At 41.2% G+C, this 24,032-nt stretch overlaps 1 protein-coding gene across 1 annotated transcript in view; it reads right to left on the reverse strand.

The window, feature by feature from the left end:
- Positions 1-15: 15 nt before the first annotated feature.
- LOC135537013 (uncharacterized) overlaps positions 16-24,032 on the reverse strand; it is a 30,706-nt gene continuing 6,689 nt past the window's right edge. Inside the window, exons 8-20 of the mRNA XM_064963225.1 lie at positions 23,091-23,264; positions 21,012-21,058; positions 20,325-20,883; positions 10,361-10,608; positions 9,700-9,737; positions 7,107-7,171; positions 6,760-6,974; positions 6,313-6,572; positions 5,498-5,632; positions 5,253-5,385; positions 5,122-5,151; positions 3,935-4,217; positions 16-3,010 (exon numbers count right to left, since the gene is read on the reverse strand). Coding sequence (XP_064819297.1) covers positions 3,004-3,010; positions 3,935-4,217; positions 5,122-5,151; positions 5,253-5,385; positions 5,498-5,632; positions 6,313-6,572; positions 6,760-6,974; positions 7,107-7,171; positions 9,700-9,737; positions 10,361-10,608; positions 20,325-20,883; positions 21,012-21,058; positions 23,091-23,264 — 2,194 coding nt within the window. The 3' untranslated portion in view covers positions 16-3,003. The remainder of the gene's footprint in view (positions 3,011-3,934; positions 4,218-5,121; positions 5,152-5,252; positions 5,386-5,497; positions 5,633-6,312; positions 6,573-6,759; positions 6,975-7,106; positions 7,172-9,699; positions 9,738-10,360; positions 10,609-20,324; positions 20,884-21,011; positions 21,059-23,090; positions 23,265-24,032) is intronic.

A 24,032-nucleotide genomic window follows, 5' to 3' on the forward strand; every position in this document is an offset into this window, starting at 1 on the left:
TTCCATGATCTCCGTCATTATAGTATTTAAACAATATCTTCACCTCTAATTTAATAAATGACTGGACTTTATATGGATTGTTATTTATTTTATTTTTTTACCATGAGATTTTCACTGTACCCCGCCACTACATCTGCTTCTCTGCACATGTAACTAATAAACTATAACATGTATTATTATAAAACTATTATGAATTAATAGTGTTATTACTATCATTGCTAAAAGTAGCATTATAATGTTTTGTTATAGCATTACGGCCGTTACCATGACAACTGTCCAGTAATCATTACTTTTAATCCCGTGATCAAATGTCAACGCTATAATCTAATTTCTGCAGTAAAGACGATTTACTTTATTACTTGTTTTCATATTGTTGAACAACATTCTAAGTCTGCTAATATTTCCTCCTAAAGTGTTACGAATTTCGAAAAAATATTTTTTTAAATAATAACAAAAAGGAAATTCACAAACTGCTGGACTTTTTATTTTGAAGGAAAATCGCGGAAGTCACGGTATTATTCTTGCTAGGTCTTGCTTATTTTTATTGGCGGAATTGAGCTATAATAAGAGGTAAACCCTTTCCTCTACTTCCTTATAAATGGACTTCCTGTTTCAACACAGAAAGCTGCTGATAGACTGAGGTGGTTGTGTTGATATCCAGCCAGTCCCATGAACCTCTAACAGGCCAACACTGTACAATATATTAATAAAAAAATATTTATGTTGAATGTGTGTAGGACTGACTGATCCTCCTGCTAGATAGGGGTCAAGCTAGGTACCTAGTGGAGGACTGACTGATCCTCCTGCTAGATAGGGGTCCAGCTAGGTACCTAGTGGAGGACTGACTGACAGTCCAGCTAGGTACCTAGTGGAGGACTGACTGATCCTCCTGCTAGATAGGGGTCCAGCTAGGTACCTAGTGGAGGACTGACTGATCCTCCTGCTAGATAGGGGTCCAGCTAGGTACCTAGTGGAGGACTAACTGACCCTCCTGCTAGATAGGGGTCCAGCTAGGTACCTAGTGTAGGACTGACTGACCCTCCAGCTAGATAGGGGTCAAGCTAGGTACCTAGTGTAGGACTGACTGACCCTCCAGCTAGATAGGGGTCAAGCTAGGTACCTAGTGTAGGACTGACTGACCCTCCAGCTAGATAGGGGTCCAGCTAGGTACCTAGTGGAGGACTGACTGACAGTCCAGCTAGGTACCTAGTGGAGGACTGACTGACAGTCCAGCTAGGTACCTAGTGTAGGACTGACTGACTGACCCTCCAGCTAGATAGGGGTCCAGCTAGGTACCTAGTGTAGGACTGACTGACCCTCCAGCTAGATAGGGGTCCAGCTAGGTACCTAGTGTAGGACTGACTGACCCTCCAGCTAGATAGGGGTCCAGCTAGGTACCTAGTGTAGGACTGACTGACAGTCCAGCTAGGTACCTAGTGTAGGACTGACTGACCCTCCAGCTAGATAGGGGTCCAGCTAGGTACCTAGTGTAGGACTGACTGACCCTCCTGCTAGAAGATCCACACTCCCAGGAGGCTGCAGAAGGAGAGAGGCTGTTTGATTGGACCTTCCAGGAGGCGGCAGAAGGAGAGAGGCTGTTTGATTGGACCTTCCAGGAGGCGGCAGAAGGAGAGAGGCTATTTGATTGGACCTAACTGACCCTCCAGCTGTTTGATTGGACCTTCCAGGAAGCGGCAGAAGGAGAGAGGCTGTTTGATTGGACCTTCCAGGAGGCGGCAGAAGGAGAGAGGCTGTTTGATTGGACCTAACTGACCCTCCAGCTGTTTGATTGGACCTTCCAGGAGGCGGCAGAAGGAGATAGGCTGTTTGATTGGACCTTCCAGGAGGCGGCAGAAGGAGAGAGGCTGTTTGATTGGACCTTCCAGGAGGCGGCAGAAGGAGAGAGGCTGTTTGATTGGACCTTCCAGGAGGCGGCAGAAGGAGATAGGCTGTTTGATTGGACCTTCCAGGAGGCGGCAGAAGGAGATAGGCTGTTTGATTGGACCTTCCAGGAGGCGGCAGAAGGAGAGAGGCTGTTTGATTGGACCTTCCAGGAGGGGGCAGAAGGAGAGAGGCTGTTTGATTGGACCTAACTGACCCTCCAGCTGTTTGATTGGACCTTTCGTAAGTTTTATCGTTATTTTAGTGGTCATGTTTGATTTACATTTTCGGGAGCCTGAATTAAAGCAACAGACAACCAGAACATGTTGAACCATCCTGCCTGTCTATTCTTCCTGGTCTCCCCATCTCCAGGGGTTGACTACAACTGTTGATCTGAAGCTGTGAACAAAGATTTGGGGTTCGGCTCCCCAAGAAGGTTGATTATCCTGGAACACGACTCAGTTCCTTTTCTCAACGCCACGTCGATGATGTCACGTGCCTTCTCTGCCCTCTCAAGCGATTCCCCCTTTCGTGAGTCCATTTCCTAATTTCCTTCAGACAGAGTGAGTTGTAATCCCGTAAAGAATCTAAGGAAGGTCTTGGGTCAAGACGTCAACGTGGTGGTGTGTGTCTTTAACTAGCCTGACTATCAGCTTCCCCATCTGTATAGGACGAGAGATCATTCCAGTTCATCCCCTTAATTGAGTTTTCAAAATCATGTTGTGGAAATTCTTCCACAGAGAGACACTCGAAGTCAATCTGAAATGAGCTGGAAAGGTTCAAACCAATCAGGAGCTCTCCCTGGTCAGACCCAACTCAATGCACCATAGTACACATGTCAATCAGGAGCTCTCCCTGGACAGACCCAACTCAATGTACCATAGTACACATGTCAATCAGGAGCTCTCCCTGGTCAGACCCAACTCAATGTACCATAGTACACATGTCAATCAGGAGCTCTCCCTGGTCAGACCCAACACAATGCACCATAGTACACATGTCAATCAGGAGCTCTCCCTGGTCAGACCCAGCAGTTGTCTTATATATGGCCTCAGCATCGTCAGATTAGGTGGAGAAGTGTCTTTGTCCACAGACTAGGAGACAGGCCTCAGCATCTTCAGATTAGGTGCTACAAGACAGAGGATGGAGGAGAGATCAGAAAGTATGGAGAAGAATGAGGAGTGAGATACACCTGAGATAATGATGTGATGATGGTCCTATGATACACCTGAGATAATGATGTGATAATGATGAGATAATGGTCCTATGATACACATGAGATAATGATGAGATAATGGCCCTATGATACACCTGAGATAATGATGAGATAATGGCCCTATGATACACCTGAGATAATGATGAGATAATGGCCCGATGATACACCTGAGATAATGATGCGATAATGATGAGATAATGGTCCTATGATACGAGTAATTTATTACAGGCAGCAACACAAAAACATGGTTCCATTCTGAAAAGATAATGAGATACTGATGAGATAATGGCCCTATGATGGTCCTATGATACACCTGAGATAATGATGAGATGATGTTCCTATGATACACCTGAGATAATGATGAGATAATGGTCCTATGATACGAGTAATTTATTACAGGCAGCAACACAAAAACATGGTTCCATTCTGAAAAGATAATGAGATACTGATGAGATAATGGCCCTATGATGGTCCTATGATACACCTGAGATAATGATGAGATGATGGTCCTATGATACACCTGAGATAATGATGTGATGATCCTATGATACACCTGAGATAATGATGAGATAATGATGTTATGATGGTCCTATGATACACCTGAGATAATGATGAGATGATGTTCCTATGATACACCTGAGATAATGATGAGATAATGATGTGATGATGGTCCTATGATAGAACTATAATAAGACACATTTATTACAGGCAGCAACACAAAAACATGCTTCCATTCCGAAAAGTATTTTATCTTTGATCTGGGTAGCTATGTTTTTATTTGACCTATATTTAATCATTCCACATATTCAAGGGAGGGAGAAAAGAAACCGGTCTTACCTCGATTCACTCAAGAACTTAACAAGATGGCGTTCATGTTCACTGAGAGCTTTGAGACAAGCTCCCATCACTTCTGGTCCTTTAGGGAGGACTGCATTCAGTAGTTTTCTCATTCGCTCCTGTTCAGTTGTTTCAGCTGTTATTCTGGAGTACTCTTCATCACCAATCATGCTCTTTGATGACAGATCATCTGCTATTGGCATTGGGTTTTTGACTCCCTGAATGAGTTCAGCCCTGTGTTTCTTCAGAAACTCCTCAGCAGGAATCCCAGAGAGTGTTAATGCTGAAGGGGGGGGGGGGTGAATTAAATGAATATGTCTTTAGGGTGAACGTTTCTACATCTTAACAGTCTCTCCAGTTAATTAACATTTTTCTGATAGTCATTTCTTGTATAGAGCTGACTCCAGGGTTGTAGTCAATTCATATTCAAGTCATATTCAAAAATTTAAAAAAATTGTCTTTCCATTAGTCATTGAAAATTGATGCCCTTTTCCGGTTATTGAATTTGAATTTCAGTTTACTTCCTGAATGGACTGATTTATTTGGAATTGACGCCTACCCTGGCTGACACGATTGTCTATTCTACATAACATACTTGCAAAAGTGTTCATACCCCTTGGATTTCTCTATTGTGTTACATAGTGGGATTAAGATGGATTTAATTGTAATGTTTTGTCAACAGTCTACTGAAAATACTCTGTAATGCCAAAGTGGACCTGTCCCCCCATACAGGAGAAAACTGAGGATGGATCAACAACATTGTAGTGACTCATGAAGACCTTCATCACACCACAGAACAAGACTCATGAAGACCTTCATCACCCCACTGAACAAGACTCATGAAGACCTTCATCACCCCACTGAACAAGACTCATGAAGACCTTCATCACTGAACATGACTCATGAAGACCTTCATCACCCCACAGAACACGACTCGTGAAGACCTTCATCACCCCACTGAACAAGACTCATGAAGACCTTCATCACCCCACTGAACACGACTCGTGAAGACCTTCATCACCCCACTGAACATGACTCATGAAGACCTTCATCACCCCACTGAACATGACTCATGAAGACCTTCATCACCCCACTGAACAAGACTCATGAAGACCTTCAACAGTGTCCTTCATCACAACTTGAAGAGACGTTAGCTCTGTGACCTCGTCCAAAAAAGACAAACTTACGTGTTGGATGAGAGACTTTGCTGTATTCATCTGAAAGACAAACAAGATAAAATATCATAAAACACTTTAATAGCATCTGTTAGAAAAGGACATTGATGATTGACATACTGTTCATGTCCAGTATTACTTACCTTTTGATACCACTGATTTCCATACTGTCCTCTCATCATCCCCGATTAACTCCATCTCAATGTCCACCCCTGTGTTTCCCATAATCATCTTACAACAGCTTGGTGTGGTGTTTGCAGGTAACAGCTGAATCTTCTGTAGGAGGCCATATGATGCAACACGAGAGAGAGAGAGAGAAATATAATGATTTTCCAGTTATTCATATACAATATGACAGATTCATGTCCTCAGCCTGATAAAACTGCACCTCTGGATAGATGAAAGTGGAGAGGGGATTCTTGAGTGCAAACCAAGTGTTCATCTTTAAGGGCCCATTTGGACTTGGCAGGAGAAATTCGGAATATCCTTGGGACACCTGATCTTTCTCCCGTTCCCGAACAGCCTACAAAATGAGAGATGTAGTAGTCAGTCACAACAATGTAGTCTCATAATTCACACAACATGCAGCTCACTGGGAAATCCATTTTTGTCAACACTATCGTTAATGATTTACCATTATTTTATCAGATAAGTTGACTGAGAAGAGATTCTCTTTTACAACAGCGACCTGGGGAATATTTACAGGGGAGAGGGGATAAATGAGCCAATTGGAAGCTGAGGATGATTAGGTAGCCATGATGGTATGAGGGTCAGATTGGGAGTTTAGCCAGGATACCGGGTTAACACCCCTTCTCTTACAATAAGTACCATGGGATCTTTAGTGACCATGGAGAGTCAGGACACCGGGGTTAACACCCCTACTCTTACGATAAGTACCATGGGATCTTTAGTGACCACGGAGAGGACACCCGTTTAACGTCCCATCTGAAAGACAGCAACCTACACAGGGAAATGTCCCCTTCACTGCCCAGGGGCAATGTCCCCTTCACTGCCCAGGGGCATTGGGTTCTCCTTCGACCAGAGGGAAGAGTGCCATCTACTGGCTCTTCAACTGAATGAGACAGAAATAGATTTGTCACAGAGCTGCATGTTGTCTTTGTAATCTAGAGATTTTCAATAACCTATCAGCTTTCCTTCAGTAAGATTCAACATACTGTTGTCACTTCAGTGATAGTGGCTCACCTCTTTCTGACTGGAGTTTCTGAGGAGCAGGTACAGCCTTGAAATGACTGTTGACCTTTTTACTGCCATATAGAGGACCACATCACAGTGGACATCTAGGATCCAAGAAAATATATAGCTCAGTATAACAGAGATAGCTGAGAACTTGGGATGGAGAATCGTAGCATGGAATCTGGTGACCTCATGCACTTCCTCTAAAGACACTCCATGTTCCTCTACATGAAGAATCTTCATCTCATTCCTCAGGGAAGGGTTGGTCCCTGAACAACACAATACAAAGGAGACAGAAAGACAAATATTGTATTATTCATCCAACTAAAACACAAAGAATATGCAGTACCAGATCACAGTAAACTCAAACTCCCAGAATAGTTAATTCATTAATTCAGGAAGTAAAACTCAGTTACATGGAAATGTCTTTCTGAATACTATTTTATATGGTTTTACCTAAACAGACAAAGTGTGGCAGATGAACTTCCTCCAGTTCACCTAACTCCATAGTGATGTCCAGCAATGGACCACCTTGTGTGTACTGCATGTCTTTCAGAAGTTGACTGTAGGGTTCCCAGTTCCTGAAGTGATACTTCAGAATGACATCTCTCTCACACAGCCAGCGGAGCCCAGACACTGTGCACTCATAACTCCCTCTGGGTGTCCTGTGCCTGAGGGCAACAACAAGATATGGTAGAGAGGGTCAATGGTCAAATGGAGAGGTTGGATTAGAAGACTATTCCCAAAGGTAATGAGGAAATACACTAGCAAGTGGAATGAAATGTTCAAAGTAGTTATTTTACCTGAACATTGTCACTCCCTGGACAGTGGAAGTCAAGGGTTCATTCTGAAGCCAGTGTGTGGAGTCCTGAACAAGGACAAGCATGTCAGTAATACATATGGGGCCTGTTTCCTGGACACAGATTGAGTCTAGTGCTGGACTAAAAAGCATGCTCAATGGAAGTTTCAATAGAAAGTTCTTTAAGGTCCAGGACTAGACTTAATCTGTGTCTGGGAAACTGGCCAATTATACCGAAGTATCTGATCTAATGTATTTATTCAATGTTACATGGAATGCTGATGATATATTGATAACACTGTTCAATGAACAAAGGTGACAACAGATAAAATCCTGCATGACTATGTCATGACGTTGCCCTCTTTGGGTACAGCAAGCCCCATCCCCCTCTCCCTGCCTCCTACAACTAAGCTGCTGTGGTCAGAGAGGTCATAAATTCCTGGAGGAGATGATCTCCTCATGGCCACAGTATAGAGACAGAGTGAATTTTCATAGAGAGAACAAAGGAATTTCTTCCACCTCACAGAACTTGAGGTCCGAATGACATTCATGTTCCTGGAGAAAGTATTAAAGATCGGTGAAGAATTCAGCTACGAACTGGTCCGGTTGGTACAATTTGGTGAAACTCATGGGAGACAATACGGCCACATTACCATAACCCTGTTTATACAGGAGTCTCAAGTATGAGGTTTTACATCTAATTGTTGTATACGATGGATGAGTGAAGAGGAAACTTTTTGTAAAATGGTGTAATGTGATTTTGGACTGTTTAATGAAGGAAACTCCAATTCCCTTTTGAGTTTAACTAAATCAGAGGACCGCCCATGAGCCCAGTTCGGACCTGGCGTCGTGAGACAGCCTTTTTCTGCAACTCCCAAATAAAAACCCCCACCTTGAGAATTTATCACCAGACCATGTTTCTCTCCATTACGAGAGGACAAAGGTTGCAGACCATCTTTCCTCGATAACGAGAGGGCCAAGGTTTGAGACCAGACTGCTGAATCTTTTAACCATCCCACGTGGTTAAAGTCTTAGACTATCGATACCGACAGAATAAGAACAAGTCTTTGATATTAATTACTAGTCTGCAGCTAGGAATTCGGTATCATTGAACGCGAAGAACGACAACCGCAGAAACATCTATTCTAAAATGAAATGAATGAATGTCACTCTGAACTATCCATTCTGTAATTATGAACTGTGTGTCGTCTTATCTCAGTCGACCCCCACTTCCCTTTTGTACAACATGCCACAATGCCGGTTTATCCCACTAGGGAAACTCCGTTATCATGTCCTTGTAACTATCTACTGTTTGTTTATGCATTTCTGTGAATTACTTAGTTAGGAAATAAATGATTTAAGACAATTGATGTATGGATGACTCATAGTGAAGACTAAGTTTGTGCAGATCACCAACAATTTGGAATGAGACTAACGTGAGGTAAAATAAATAATTCATTCATTCGAAGACTAATTGATCAGATATGAAATATCTGAAAAGTTATATTAGGAAAAGTAAAACTTTGTAATATGAATATTTTCCTTGGTGCCCCGTCTTCCTAGTTAATCAGTTTAATCTCGTAATACTAATTACAGAGAATCTTTGATAAAAACTTAAAGTCTTCATTTAATGATAGTAAAGACACGACATATACAAGCAGGACTGTCTATATCCCAGGATGAATGGTTGGTCAGTACACACCTGGCTTTGAGACTGTGTTTATATTACTAAAGCAGAACACAGGACTGTCTATATCCCAGTATGAATGGTTGGTCAGTACACACCTGGCTTTGAGACTGTGTTTATATTACTAAAGCAGAACACAGGACTGTCTATATCCCAGTATGAATGGTTGGTCAGTACACACCTGGCTTTGAGACTGTGTTTATATTACTAAAGCAGAACACAGGACTGTCTATATCCCAGTATGAATGGTTGGTCAGTACACACCTGGCTTTGAGACTGTGTTTATATTACTAAAGCAGAACACAGGACTGTCTATATCCCAGTATGAATGGTTGGTCAGTACACATCTGGCTTTGAGACTGTGTTTATATTACTAAAGCAGAACACAGGACTGTCTATATCCCAGTATGAATGGTTGGTCAGTACACACCTGGCTTTGAGACTGTGTTTATATTACTAAAGCAGAACACAGGACTGTCTATATCCCAGTATGAATGGTTGGTCAGTACACACCTGGCTTTGAGACTGTGTTTATATTACTAAAGCAGAACACAGGACTGTCTATATCCCAGTATGAATGGTTGGTCAGTACACACCTGGCTTTGAGACTGTGTTTATATTACTAAAGCAGAACACAGGACTGTCTATATCCCAGTATGAATGGTTGGTCAGTACACATCTGGCTTTGAGACTGTGTTTATATTACTAAAGCAGAACACAGGACTGTCTATATCCCAGTATGAATGGTTGGTCAGTACACACCTGGCTTTGAGACTGTGTTTATATTACTAAAGCAGAACACAGGACTGTCTATATCCCAGTATGAATGGTTGGTCAGTACACACCTGGTTTAGAGACTGTGCCTGACTCCTGCAGGTATGTTAAAGTAAGAATTGACATTATGACTTACCTCAACATGGTCACAAGTCTTACAGCTCTGAGGAATCCCTGAAGTCAAAAGTAGTTGTTATTTAAAATGGACAATCTCATCTAATAATGAATTAATAATTATTAAATAGACTTGTTATAAAATACATTTAAGTGAGCAACAGTCTCAAAATGTACACTCATTGGCATACCATAATCTGACATTAGTGTTATATTAATGAATGTTTGTGGAAGCAGGAAACAACATCGTTCTGGTCCATGTTTTGTAGATGTTGGCGGCCTGATTTCTGCTAGATTCTAGGATGAAAGCTTAAAGGTAGAGTCAGATAAATGATGTTGTACGAGCAGCACCACAGATATTGTGATTAGCAAGATGCCCGACTTCTCTCTCACACAGTCACACACAGTTTCTAGCCATGTGCGTGGGTCTTCTTTACTCTCTTACAGTGTGGTAGCCACGGGAACAAAACAGAGAAGTTTAGCCTTGCGTTCCAACGCACTCAGTTGTTGTAGAAATTGACCCACTATGCTGTTTACTTTGTGCATCTACGTCATATCGCTGACTCTACCTTTAAGTTTGTTTTGACCAAATAGATCTCAATTTTTTTCCTTACCTGGGACTCAAGTATAATGGATGCTTTAAAACTATTTTGAGTTAAAAACAATTATCAGTTAACACTCACATTTCTCAGGTCCAGGCTTGATCCAACACTCTCCACCATGGTCTCTGGTGACCCCAGGTCCAGACTTGATACAACACTCTCCACCATGGTTTCTGGTGTTCTTTGGTCCAGGCTTGATCCAACTATCTTCACCATGGTCTCTGGTGTCCCCAGGTCCAGACTTGATACAACACTCTCCACCATGGTCTCTGGTGTTCTCAGGTCCAGGCTTGATCCAACTATCTCCACCATGGTCTGTCTTTCTATTTCTGTAGGTCTAACAGAACACATTAAAACACACCACTACTACTAATCTAACTGTCTGTAGGTCCAACAGAACACATTAAAACACACCACTACTACTAATCTAACTGTCTGTAGGTCCAACAGAACACATTAAAACACACCGCTACTACTAATCTAACTGTCTGTAGGTCCAACAGAACACATTAAAATACTCCACTACTACCAATCTAACTGTAGTGGGAGCAAATAGAACACATAGACAAATGCATAAGATGTATAGAATAGCTGAACACTAAAAACAGACTACATGAAGGGAAGGTGACACATAGGTACCAGTATAGCTGGACATACCAAGGCCAGAGGGATATACAAAGGAGGGGGTCAGTCAAATGACTAACTGATGACCAATAGACATAGTTCGCACATTTTTAGGACGTAGAGATGCAGAAGGAATGACAGAGAAGACACATTGTCTGTTGCTCTCAGATAAAGACACACATACAAAGGAACATATTGAGCTAAGTGCAGAGCCAAAGCATAGGGCTGTAAAATAGAGGAATGTATAGTATTTTTAGTATAGCTGGACACACTAGAAACTGAGGAGACACATAGTCTGCTGATCCTAGATAATACACAAACAAAAGAATGGATTTAGCTAAGTGCAGGAACAAAGCAAGGGTCTTGTCATCATTATAATCTGACGGAAAGCAGGTATGGGCGTTATTGAGCTGAACAAGCAGGATGCACAGATTGGAATGTAACTTCATTTGCATGTGGGATGGGCTCATATGCAATATGTGGATAAATACTGGAGCCAGGGCTCTGGAAAAGGTGTGTGTTCCGCGGGGCACTCCGGCTTGCTATACTTTTGTATTAAAGCCTGATTGATTTCACAAGTTCTGGTATGCGTTGTATTTGATCCGATTTTCCACGACATAATTGGCGAGCTAGGCCAGGAGGGTCTGAAAAACGTTCTTGGCTGGCAGCAGGATCTTTGGAGCAATCTGGCAAAACAAGGGTGGGCGCCCGACTATAGACAAGGTAAGCAAAGTGCTTACAAATAGTTGAAATGTTTGCGTAAAATTGCAATCCTGTCTCAAACAAGGGGGATGTCAAGTAGGTCTCTAAAATAAGTAGCTATAGAAATCCTGCGATACCGCTTCGAAATATTTAGCTGAAGGACTGAATGGGTAGGTTACTTTATTGATAAGTAGATAGGGAAATATTCGTGGCTACCGCTCTATGAAAGAGGTCTGAAACGGACGGATATTTAGAACACAGGAAGAACGCTCGCCTGATTGTGCAACGTTCAACTGAAAAGGAAATCCTACGAATATAAAACGCTCCGCCTAGCTAAACGGGGGTTTGTAAAGTCAGTAGGTCACGCTACGATATTGCTCTAATATAGAATAAAGATCAGTACGGGGTGGATGAATAGGACATGCCGATTAGACAAGTAGTCTCGTCATATCAGAGAAATCCTATCAGTCTAGACTTATGTTGAGGAAGTGAATTAAGTTTAAACTGTATGTTGTTTTTAGGTAAAAATAAAAGGATTGAATGAATGAATGAATGAAAATAAACGAGTGAATGAGAAGAATGCTGTAATATAATTCTGTGTGAGGATAGAACCGTAGACAGGTTGGGTGTGTTTAGACAGAACGTCCAGGAGAGGGAGTACTCAGCCCTCCGGGGACAGAGTGGAAAGTTGAAGAAGGGTGTTTTTGACTTCTTCTGATTGGCCAAAAGTGATCCTCTATCACAGTTGAATAGTGATCCCTATCATAGTTTAACTACGATTAGGTAGAGGGAACAAAAGTAAGGAACATCAAAATAAAATAAGTTATAAGCAAGGATAAAAACACAGTGATATTTGAGGTGCTGTAATAGAATAAGATATTAAGATTTTTGTAGTATTCAGTAATATAGTTGGAGACATTATAGAGTAGGTTTTAATAGGAGGTATTAAGTGAAAGTTAATTAACATTCCATCATCAGAAATACATTACGATGGGGGACAGATAAGATTCTGCTTGCCCTTGCAAACGTGCGAGTGCTTTACAAAGCTATAGAAAATATCTGAGCGTAAGAAGTTGCAGAAGTGGAGATAACAAGGGGGAAAATGAGTGTAAGATGACACTGGAATGCGGTAGCAGAGAATGCCGGTATACAGGACTTTGCACCCTTTTCAAAAGAACAACAACTAATTGTTTTGAGGTTAGTCAGAATGGAATTTTCACCAAGCGGTGTATAGAATCTGATCGATCAATAAGTGGTTCATAGAGAGTTTATATGTGATAAAATACATACTAGATTACGTTTTACCGAACTTCTAGTAAGGTACCGATGTGATTTACAAATAGCCACACTTGGAATCATTTTGCACGGAAACAACAGTTTCAGTGGCGATAAAATACGTGGAGAAGTTGTTATTAGCGTCAAAAGACGGAAAATAAACGTATATGAGAAATCGCAAACGTGATAAAATTAGTTAGAAGAAAAGCAAATTGTAATATGGGTAAGATACCGATAACCGACCAGGAAGAAACTATGCGTTCTGTGCATGGCTAAAACTTTTATCGCATGCTCAGGAAAAGTAAGGGGATTTTAGTATATGTAATATCATTAGCTTATTGAATTAAAAGGTAGCATTGTGAATGTTAAGGAAATGTACATTTCTTTTCCAGAAAAAAAAGGCTACATTTTCTCTGGTCAAAATGTCATTGGAGACCGTGGTACTGAGGAACGCAGTTAGAGATATTCGGCCACTTTTAAAAAGTCTTAGTATCTAGATAAGGCTATAACTGGAGTTCTGGATAAGTGAGGCCAGCTCATGTGTATTCTTGGCCTATATGCGAGAGTGGATTTCCTTTGGAGGGGTTTTTATTCAGTTCAGTTTCAAATTGGGTAAATGTTTTTGAAAATGTATTTAAGTTGTTTCTAAAGAAAAGAGAGTGGAAACATTTTAATGGTGTCAAATGCCCTGGACCCTAAGAATTTCCCGTGAAAACTGATCAACTTCACTAGAAATTGTTGGAACAGGTGGGAGTTAATTATAAAAGAATTGAGAAACACCAGTCTCTATTCAAAGTGTACCATCACTTTGAAATTCTATTATTTCTTGAATTGACTAGTTATTCAAATTGGTTTATTTTAATTTTAACATGGGTTCATAGGAGAAATTATCAGTTCCCTGGGGTTATGGTCTTTGGGTAAATGTGCTTTGTTCATTCTGCATATAAAATATAAAAAGGAAAAATATGTTAACAAGGGATAACAGTTACTCCAAATAGTTTATTGGAGTAGGGTTCTCTGCAAGGGGTATGTTGATAACTACATAATCTGTAAACTCGTCTGAGAGATCGCCAGTAGAATAAGGGAGTTATCATGGAATGTGATGTCAGAATGCATTAATGCTTGGGAGAGATTATCACCACAACAAGTGTGTGTGAAACTCAAACCCACCCTACTGGCTGAATAGTGAAGGGTAACTGTGTCTGATGACCTATGAACTGTATCGGGCTGGGAGAAGAAAGACTAAAGGGGATTGGGGTAATGACCTTTTATTACCAGGCTACTCATGACAGAAAAACAGAGGCAAAAGGGCGCATGATAAAATAGATGTTACTGGTACTAAAAGTTTTTAGTATAATGTTAATTATTAAAGGGATGATGTATTGAATTGAGAAGGTCAAATTTGAGTTAAAGTATGCACTAAGGACTGTTATTCTGAATATTGGGTTGGACAATTTGTAAACAACATTTAGCTATGTTTTGGCTATAGGACTGTTTACATTTACTAGGCCTAGGGAAGCTCTGGAAACTAATCCTGAGACAGGTTGATTGACAGAACTTGCAGAATATTAGATTAAAGGTTTTTGTTTCTTTTATTTTACAATATCATTGTAATTTGAGTGATACATTGGAATGACATAAGTCATTGAATAAAAAGTACAGTCTGTTGTGTGATAACACCCAAGGATGAAGAAGACATTACAAATAGTGGTAATTTATTGCAAATAAGCAGTTATTATAATTTACTTTACTATTTTTCTTGTTTGGTCAATTTATTTTTGTTTTGAGGAAAATAAGAGTGTATATTTTTTCTGAGGGGAGACTAATATAAATTGACTAAAAATGATTTGAGAATATTTAAGTATGTATCAAACTATGGAAGGAAATTAGGTGTAGTGACTTATGTGTTATGTGTTAGAGAAACTGTAACTACATTGGGGGCTCATGTGAAGGTTATGGTAACAAGGGGGGGGGTGTTATTTCTATAAACAATGTATATTGATAGACAAGATAATTCACAGAAAAGGAAGGACAGTTGGTCTTGTAAAAATATAGGGACAATTCTAAAAGTAAATAGAACATTACACACACCTAGATTATGGTAAAAGTAATACGTAGTGGCATTTTGAACACTAGAGCAAAAGTTTAAGAAACTTAAGACTTAGTTTTGTTAGGATTGGATATTCTTTCAACTGGAAGACACTTGACTGATTACATGTTATTCTTACAGCAGTTGCTGTAGGGACCATAATTTGGCTATCATTATGAATATTTTTGTGGCAAGAGGCCAGGTATTTGAGACAGAATGTTTACATAACAGAATGTTTACATAGGGCTGTTATTTAAAAATTCAGATTTAGTGATCCTGCTATAAGAAGAAAGTCTGTTGTCAGGAAATAACCCATGTGTTAGTGTGTATGTCCCCAGGAAAAGACAGCACATAAAACGCCAGATGGAAGGGCATGGGCTGAATTCTGGAGACTGAGTATACGTCAAGATACACCAGGCTGGGGATATACTTCTTACAGCACCTGCAGTGGTAAAGATCGTCATGTCTCTCTTTGGTGGGTGCATAAGTCTCACAAGAAGTAAGGTCCAGCTGAATAATGGGTGAGCTTGAAAACACCATGACAGAGGATGTGAAACAAAACAAAAGAGAGAGAGAGTGCGAGAAAGACTAGATTCCACTGTAAACATACTGGGTTGAGTTTGGGGGTTATTTGTTTTATTTGATAATGTATCATGTGAATAAGGATAGATGGTAGGGTAGTTGTACTCTAAACCACATGTTGAAGGCTCGATGTGAAAGCCCATTCAGTGTTGAATTACTTCAAGAAGAAATGATGTTGATTAAGGTTATGCACATGCTTATCAGTTGAAATAGAGCAGATGGGGAACTAAGTAAAAAATGATTTGATTTGGGAACACCTCTCAGAACCTGCGGCCGAAAGGGGAAGACTGGATAAAAGCACGAGGAAGCTAATTAGGGCTTCCATTTTTGTGGAGTCCAGCAGAAAAGTATCCTGGAGGCATAGAGTCAGGTGAAGAGAGAGTGGGAATTGTCATGGTCTTAGATTTCAGTATTCATGAATACAGTCAATACTGTTATGTTTTGTCCTTTGTTTTCCAAGTCTTATGTTTAGGAAACCAGATGGAGAAGGGTTCGCCAGCTTCAGCTGGAATGTCAGTTTGTGTGATGAGTGATGGAAGTAAGAGAATGTATGGTGTAGTCATAGAACAGAGGCCATAAGTCTCTAAGTCTGAATGCCCCACAGAAAGAAGGCAGAAACCTGAACCAGGACGAGAGGTTCCACATCTGATGGTCCAAGGGGACCAGAAGGATCTCTCCCAGTGATAACAGGGGATCGAGTCTACGTTCGAGTGTTCCGAAGGAAGTGGGATCAGCCGAGGAGAGAAGGACCCTACGAGGTGGCAACAGCCGCAAACACGGCCGTCCAAGTGAAAGGAAGCAAGACGTGGTATCATCTAAACCACTGCACCCGAGTCCCGACAGAGAGAAGGATACAATCATACAGAGATGAGGACACAAAGGATGCTGATTCACCAGGTGGGAGCCCGGAGGGAGCAGGAGCAGTGGAGACGATCAAAACACCAGAGAGGAATCAAGAAAATGGCAGACCAGCTACAAGCCAAGATACGACGAGTGCGCCAACTAACGCACTCAGAAGAAGCGCCAGGGGAAAAGAGCCTGAAAAGAAAAGAGACAAACAACCAAAGCCTCCTCCAGTATGGCCAGAAAGCAGACTCTGTTGACGGAAGCCCTCTACAGTGGGACCCCGAGGTATCGCCTAAAGAATGGGAACATCTCTTCCCTGAAATGGACGCCTTCCCAGATGGAAGCCCAGTTCGGCCTGAGGAGGGAACAACAGACGAAGAGAGTGGAGGAGAAACCTCATCAGGAACAACAAGTGAAGAAAGCTGAGGAGAAGCCTTACCAAGAGCAGAAGGAGAAATCTTGCAAGATGAAAGAAATGGGGATTTCCCCACAATTGACTTTTCATCCCTTACCTGGTGTCCATAATGAACAATTGAAATTAGGACCACAAAAGAACAGTGACAATGGTAGAGTGAGAACAACTAAGAACAATATGGAAATGATGCACACACTCACGATCAAGATAAATGATAAAAACAGGAAGAGAAGAGAGGAACCTGTTGAACAAGATGAAAAGACAGGATATTTTTTTTGACAGGTTTAAGTTTCTTGTTTCGCCACAAATTCTAACAGAACCAGGGGAACAAAGGACAGTTTCTGTATGGAAGAAGAAATCTGTACCGGAAGAGCCACTCTGTGGATGAACGCATCATATAACAAAGGGAGAAGCTGTTTGGGACCCCAAAGGATGAGACCTGACATTAATCAAATGTGTGGAAGAGTGGGTGCTCACCATGAATCAGATTGAACCAGTTGAAGGTGAAATAACGAGAACAAGATTGACTGAAGGGAGTAGCTACTCAGTCATTCAGAATTGGTCTTACGCCAATACCTAAACAGGAAGAGCCTGTGGTAGCTAGAAAGCATCAGAACCAGGAGGGTTCTTTACTGACATTTTGAATTTTTTTACAAACTCTAATGACCCACCTCAAGACAAGAACATTGCAAAGATGATTGACATATCAGAATCTGAACCATTCAAGGATACCACACAAGAAGAAGTAGTGAAGAATGAGTGGTACAAATGGGCGAAGTATACGGCAAACAAACACAGAATGGACAATTGTATATTGTGTAGTAAATCACCTTTGTCGGATCTCATAATAGTCCCTGAACCAGCATCATTTAAAAACTGTGTAACTTGGAGAAATGTTCATTGTACCAAGACAAAGTATTCTATTCCCTGGTGTGATATAGAATGTATGATTGCTCAGGGGAGCACTAGAGGCAGAACTGTGTTGAACGACACTGGGTTGGGTGACAAGGTTTGTGCTGTCTATAACATTAGAACTGAATTAAATGGACCTTTGTTAGATGGAAACACTGTGATTGAAGGTAAATATGAATGTTTTTACAGCCACAACACCGAAGGGATTAATGTAGGAAACACCACTGTAGAATGTGATACTATTTGGGTACTAGAGACTGCAGGGGTTAGTAGAAATAGAGATAAAGGGTTGATAACGAATAGAAAAGGGTTGTGTGGTAAAATAACTCAGGTTGTGCCATCTCTTATTATGCTAAAATATCAAGACAGAGGTATTGAGGATAGTTTCTGGATGTGTGGTAAAAACAAACTGTTGAATGTACTGCCAGATGGATGGATTGTTTTTTTGTGCCTTAATTAGAGCAATTCAACAGGTTACCATTATTAAGTCACCCCATGATGACTATGTTAATTCTAGAGTTAAGAGGGAGTATGAGAAAAATTCTGAGGTATACCGTGATGTAATTGGACAGCCTAGAGGAGTACCTTGGGAGTTCAAGGCAAGAGATGAAATTAAATCTGGATTTGAATCTATGTTTTTGTGGATGACACCAAATAAGAATTTGGAGTGGATTAATTACTGATACATATCCACAAAAAGGGTCATTTCCATAGTGAGTACAACAGGTGCTATGTAAGGTTTTAATATATCTACTTTTGTTCACGGCCTTGTGTTTTTGTTTGTTTTGTTGAATGTTTTTGATAGGTATATCAATGAATGTTTCTTTTAATTAAAAGTTGGTTTTGCCTTCTAAATATTAGGTTAATTTCAAAACATGAAGGTAACAGTGGGATATCCCGGTTACAAGTGTCTATGGACCATGTCCTTATTATTATTCGACCATGCTGGTCATTTATGAACATTTGAACATCTTGGCCATGTTCTGTTATAATTTCCACCCGGCACAGCCGGAAGAGGACTGGCCACCCCACATATGCTCTCTCTAATTCTCTTTCTTTCTCTCTCTCGGAGGACCTGAGCCCTAGGACCATGCCCCAGGACTACCTGACATGATGACTCCTTGCTGTCCCCAGTCCACCTGGCCGTGCTGCTGCTCCAGTTTCAACTGTTCTGCCTTTTTATTATTCGACCATGCTGGTCATTTATGAACATTTGAACATCTTGGCCATGTTCTGTTAAAATCTCTACCCTGCACAGCCAGAAGAGGACTGGCCACCCCACATAGCCTGGTTCCTCTCTAGGTGTTTTCCTAGGTTTTGGCCTTTCTAGGGAGTTTTTCCTAACCACCGTGCTTCTACACCTGCATTGCTTGCTGTTTGGGGTTTTAGGCTGGGTTTCTGTACAACACTTTGAGATATCAGCTGATGTACGAAGGGCTATATAAATAAATTTGATTTGATTTTGATGTCCTTAATCTTCTAACAGAGGTTGGTATCATGTTTGTTGGAGAGGTGTCTGAGAGGGAGGATCATGTTGACAGCTTAAATTTAGAATGATGTTGTGTCAATTTTATTTTGAATTATTTATTTATTTATTTATTTATTATTTTTCACATAACTGAGATAGCCTTGCCTAAGGCTATGTCCTTACATGCTCATGCTTTAACAAAATGTAATGTATTATTTTTATTGTTTCTATACTTAACTAGATCTTTTACTCTTATGAAATACTAGAGATGTTTGGTCTAGTTGGGTTTTCTTCAATGTTTCTAATTGGATCTTTTACTCCTATTTGGTATTAATAATTTGGAGATGTTTGGTCCAGTTGGTTTATATATTTTACTCTGTTTTTATATTTTATTGTCTATCACAGGTATTCTTATTCACCATCCTAGGGTTCTATTTATATTAATATGGGGCTAATTAGCCCCAGAGGGGGGATTTGTGGGAGCAAATAGAACACATAGACAAACGCATAAGATATATAGAATAGCTGAACACTATTGGAATGTAACTTCATTTGCATGTGGGATGGGCTCATATGCAATATGTAGATAAATACTGGAGCCAAGGCTCTGGAAAAGGTGTGTGTTCCGCGGGGCACTCCGGCTTGCTATACTTTTGTATTAAAGCCTGATTGATTTCACAAGTTCTGGTATGCATTGTATTTGATCCGATTTTCCACGACACTGTCTGTTGCTCCAACAGAACACATTAAAACGCACCACTACGACTAATCTAGCCGTCTGTAGGTCCAACAGAACACATTAAAACACACCACTACGACTAATCTAGCCGTCTGTAGGTCCAACAGAACACATTAAAACACACCACTACTACTAATCTAACTGTCTGTAGGTCCAACAATACACATTTTTTTTACCTTTATTTAACTAGGCAAGTCAGTTAAGAACAAATCCTTATTTTCAATAAGAATGCCTAGGACTGCCTAGGAACAGTGGGTTAACTGCCTGTACCTTGTCGGCTCGGGGGTTTGAACTTGCAACCTTCTGGTTACTAGTCCAACGCTCTGACCACTAGGCTAGCCTGCCACCCCTTTATCACCCCCACTACTATGATGAAACATCGCTATGACTCACCTCTTAATGTGTTGGTCATCTATCTGACGCAGGGTCACTGAGGTCACCGAGGAGGAAGAAACGCCAAACCCAGGATAGAGGGGTTCAGTGAACGTGGTGTGTTCTGTGTGAAGGTGTGTCAGTGTACCAGAGGAGGACACACTATAGAAGGACAAAGTACCAGCTGGCCAGTCCAGATACACTCCAACTCTGTTAGAAACAGGACCAGGGATGGATCTGCTACAGACTCCAGGATGGTAAAAGCAATAACCACTACGAGAGCAGAATAAACACCAGGACTTCTTATTGCCTCCAATGTCACTGTCAACCCCCCTTCCCTTCCTCTTCATTCCTCTGTACACCACACCAATGACTGCCCCGGTACCATCCATCTCCACCACCCAGTAGTAACGACCTCCAGATAAGCATTCTCTGCAGAGAACTTGATAAAGACAGTCAAATCTGTCTGGATGGTCTTCATAATGCTGGTCCTCCACCACCCGTGTCACCTTCCTGTTCCCCTCAGACAGTATCAGGTGTGGGTTTGCTGTATTTGGGTCCAGGGTGAGATGACAGGCATCTGTAGACAAAATGAGAGCTTAATCAAACCACATCTCCATATAAAATATTGTTCTGTAGTTTCAGAACAAGTATTGATGAGTTACTATAGTTCTGACTATACAGTTAATTAAGATTGAAGAGACTTACATTTCCTCAGCCCTGATTTCAGCCTGCACTCTCCACCATGATCCACACTGTAGGAGAAACAGGTTATTGACTGACAAAGACCTAATGAAGCAGTCAACATTTAAACCATATAGTTGTGTTCTGGTGCACTATCCCAGTTCATTACTAGAGACATACAGGTATTCTACCCTACCTACTGCATAAAGAACAGAGTACAATTCATTACTAGAGACATACAGGTATTCTATCCTACCTACTGCATACAGAACGGAGTACAATTCATTACTAGAGACATACAGGTATTCTATCCTACCTACTGCGTACAGAACGGAGTACAATTCATTACTAGAGACATACAGGTATTCTATCCTACCTACTGCATACAGAACAGAGTACAATTCCAACAGGATATCAGAGATGCAGAAGAAGAGTATTCATGTGGTGATGATGTATGCTGTGTTGGAGTGCTCTGCCTGCTGGGTAGACTTCCCCTTAATTCTACCATCATGTCACTGAACCTACTACACTACAGTTGTGGCCAAAGGTTTTGAGAATGACACAAATATTATTTTTCACAAAGTCTGCTGCCTCAGTTTGTATGATGGCAATTTGCATATACTCCAGAATGTTATTAAGAGTGATCAGATGAATTGCAATTAATTGCAAAGCCCCTCTTTGCCATGCAAGTGAACTGAATCCTGAAAAACATTTCCACTGCATTTAAGCGCTGACACAAAAGGACCAGCTGACATCATGTCAGTGATTCTCTCATTAACACAGGTGTGAGTGTTGACGAGGACAAGCCTGGAGATCACTCTGTCATGCTGATTGAGTTCAAATAACAGAGTGGAAGCTTCAAAAGGAGGTTGGCGCTTGGAATCACAGTTCTTCCTCTGTCAACCATAGTTACCTGCAAGGAAACACGTGCCGTCATCATTGCTTTGCACTAAATCAACCATTTATCGGATCATCAAGAACTTCAAGGAGAGTGGTTCAATTGTTGTGAAGAAGGCTTCAAGGCACCAAAGAAAGTTCAGCAAGCGCCAGGACCTTCTCCTAAAGTAGATTCAGCTGCGGGATCGGGGCACCACCAGTACAGAGCTTGCTCAGATATCGCAGCAGGCAGGTGTGAATGCATCTGCACGCACAGTGAGACGAAGACTTTTGGAGGATGGCCTGGTGTCAATAAGGGCAGCAAAGAAGCCACTTCTCTCCAGGAAAAACATCAGGGACAGACTGATATTCTGCAAAAGGTAAAGGGATTGGACTGCTGAGGACTGGGGTAAAGTAATTTTCTCTGATGAATCCCCTTTCCGATTGTTTGGGGCTTCCGGAAAAAAGCTTGTCCAGAGAAGACAAGGTGAGCGCTACCATCAGTCCTGTGTTATGCCAACAGTAAAGCATCCTGAGACCATTCATGTGTGGGGTTGCTTCTCAGCCAAGAGAGTGGGCTCACTCACAATTTTGCCAAAGAACACAGCCATGAATAAAGAATGGTACCAAAACATTCTCAGAGAGAAACTTCTCCCAACCATCCAGGAACAGTTTGGTGGTGAACAATGCCTTTTCCAACCTGATGGAGCACCTTGCCATAAGGCAAAAGTGATAACTAAGTGGCGCGGGGAACAAAACATTGATATTTTGGGTCCATGGCCAGGAAACTCCCCAGACCTTAATCCCATTGAGAACTTGTGGTCAATCCTCAAGAGGCGGGTGGACAAACAAAAACCCATAAATTCTGACAAACTCCAAGCATTGATTATGCAAGAATGGGCTGCCATCAGTCAGGATGTGGCCCAGAAGTGAATTGACAGCATGCCAGGGCGGATTGCAGAGGTCTTGAAAAAGAAGGGTCAATACTGCAAATATTGACTCTTTGCATCAACTTCATGTTATTGTCAATAAAAGCCTTTGACACCTATGAAATGCTTGTAATTATACTTCAGTTTTCCATTGTAACATCTGACAAAAATATCCAAAGACACTGAGGCAGCAAACTTTGTGGAAATTAATATTTGTGTCATTCTCAAAACTTTTGGCCACGACTGTACATATGACTCAACTGCTGCTCACACTATTAGGACATCTATTCTGACTTACTTCAGCTTCATCAGTTTATATGTGGGATCCACCAGAGCAGCTGAAAGCAGTCCCCCTGCAGAGTCTCCTGGGGGATTGTAGCTCAGGTCCAGCTCTTTCAGGTGGGAGGGGTTTGACCTCAGAGCTGAAGACAGAGCAGCACAGCCCTCCTCTGTGACCAGACAGCCAGACAGCCTGCAGAGAGACACACCACATATTCATTTTTGATACTGTCGCAAAGCTAACTAAAAAGCAACATTCCCAAGAGAGGATTGCTTTTACTTCAGCAGTGATAAATTCATGAACTTCTTTGAGGAAAAGATCATGATCATTAGAAATCAAATTACGGACTCCTCTTTAAATCTGCGTATTCCTCCAAAGCTCAGTTGTCCTGAGTCTGCACAACTCTGCCAGGACCTAGGATCAAGAGAGACACTCAAGTGTTTTAGTACTATATCTCTTGACACAGTTATGAAAATAATCATGGCCTTAAAACCTTCAAGCTGCATACTGGACCCTATTCCAACTAAACTACTGAGAGAGCTGCTTCCTGTGCTTGGCCCTCCTATTGTGAACATAATAAACGGCTCTCTATCCACCGGATGCGGACCAAACTCAGTAAAAGTGGCAGTGATAAAGTCTCTCTTGAAAAAGCCAAACATTGACCCAGAAAATAAAAAACTATCGGCCTATATCGAATTGCCCATTTCTCTCAAAAATGTTAGAAAAAAGCTGTTGCGCAGCAACTCACTGCCTTCCTGAAGACAAACAACGTATACGAAATGCTTCAGTCTGGTTTTAAACCCCATCATAGCACTGAGACTGCACTTGTGAAGTTGGTAAATTACCTTTTAATAATGGCGTCAGACCGAGGCTCTGCATCTGTCCTCGTGCTACTAGACCTTAGTGCTGCTTTTGATACCATTGATCACCACATTCTTTTGGAGAGATTGGAAACCCAAA

Source organism: Oncorhynchus masou, unplaced genomic scaffold, assembly GCF_036934945.1.
Source record: "Oncorhynchus masou masou isolate Uvic2021 unplaced genomic scaffold, UVic_Omas_1.1 unplaced_scaffold_698, whole genome shotgun sequence".
NCBI lineage: Eukaryota > Metazoa > Chordata > Actinopteri > Salmoniformes > Salmonidae > Oncorhynchus > Oncorhynchus masou.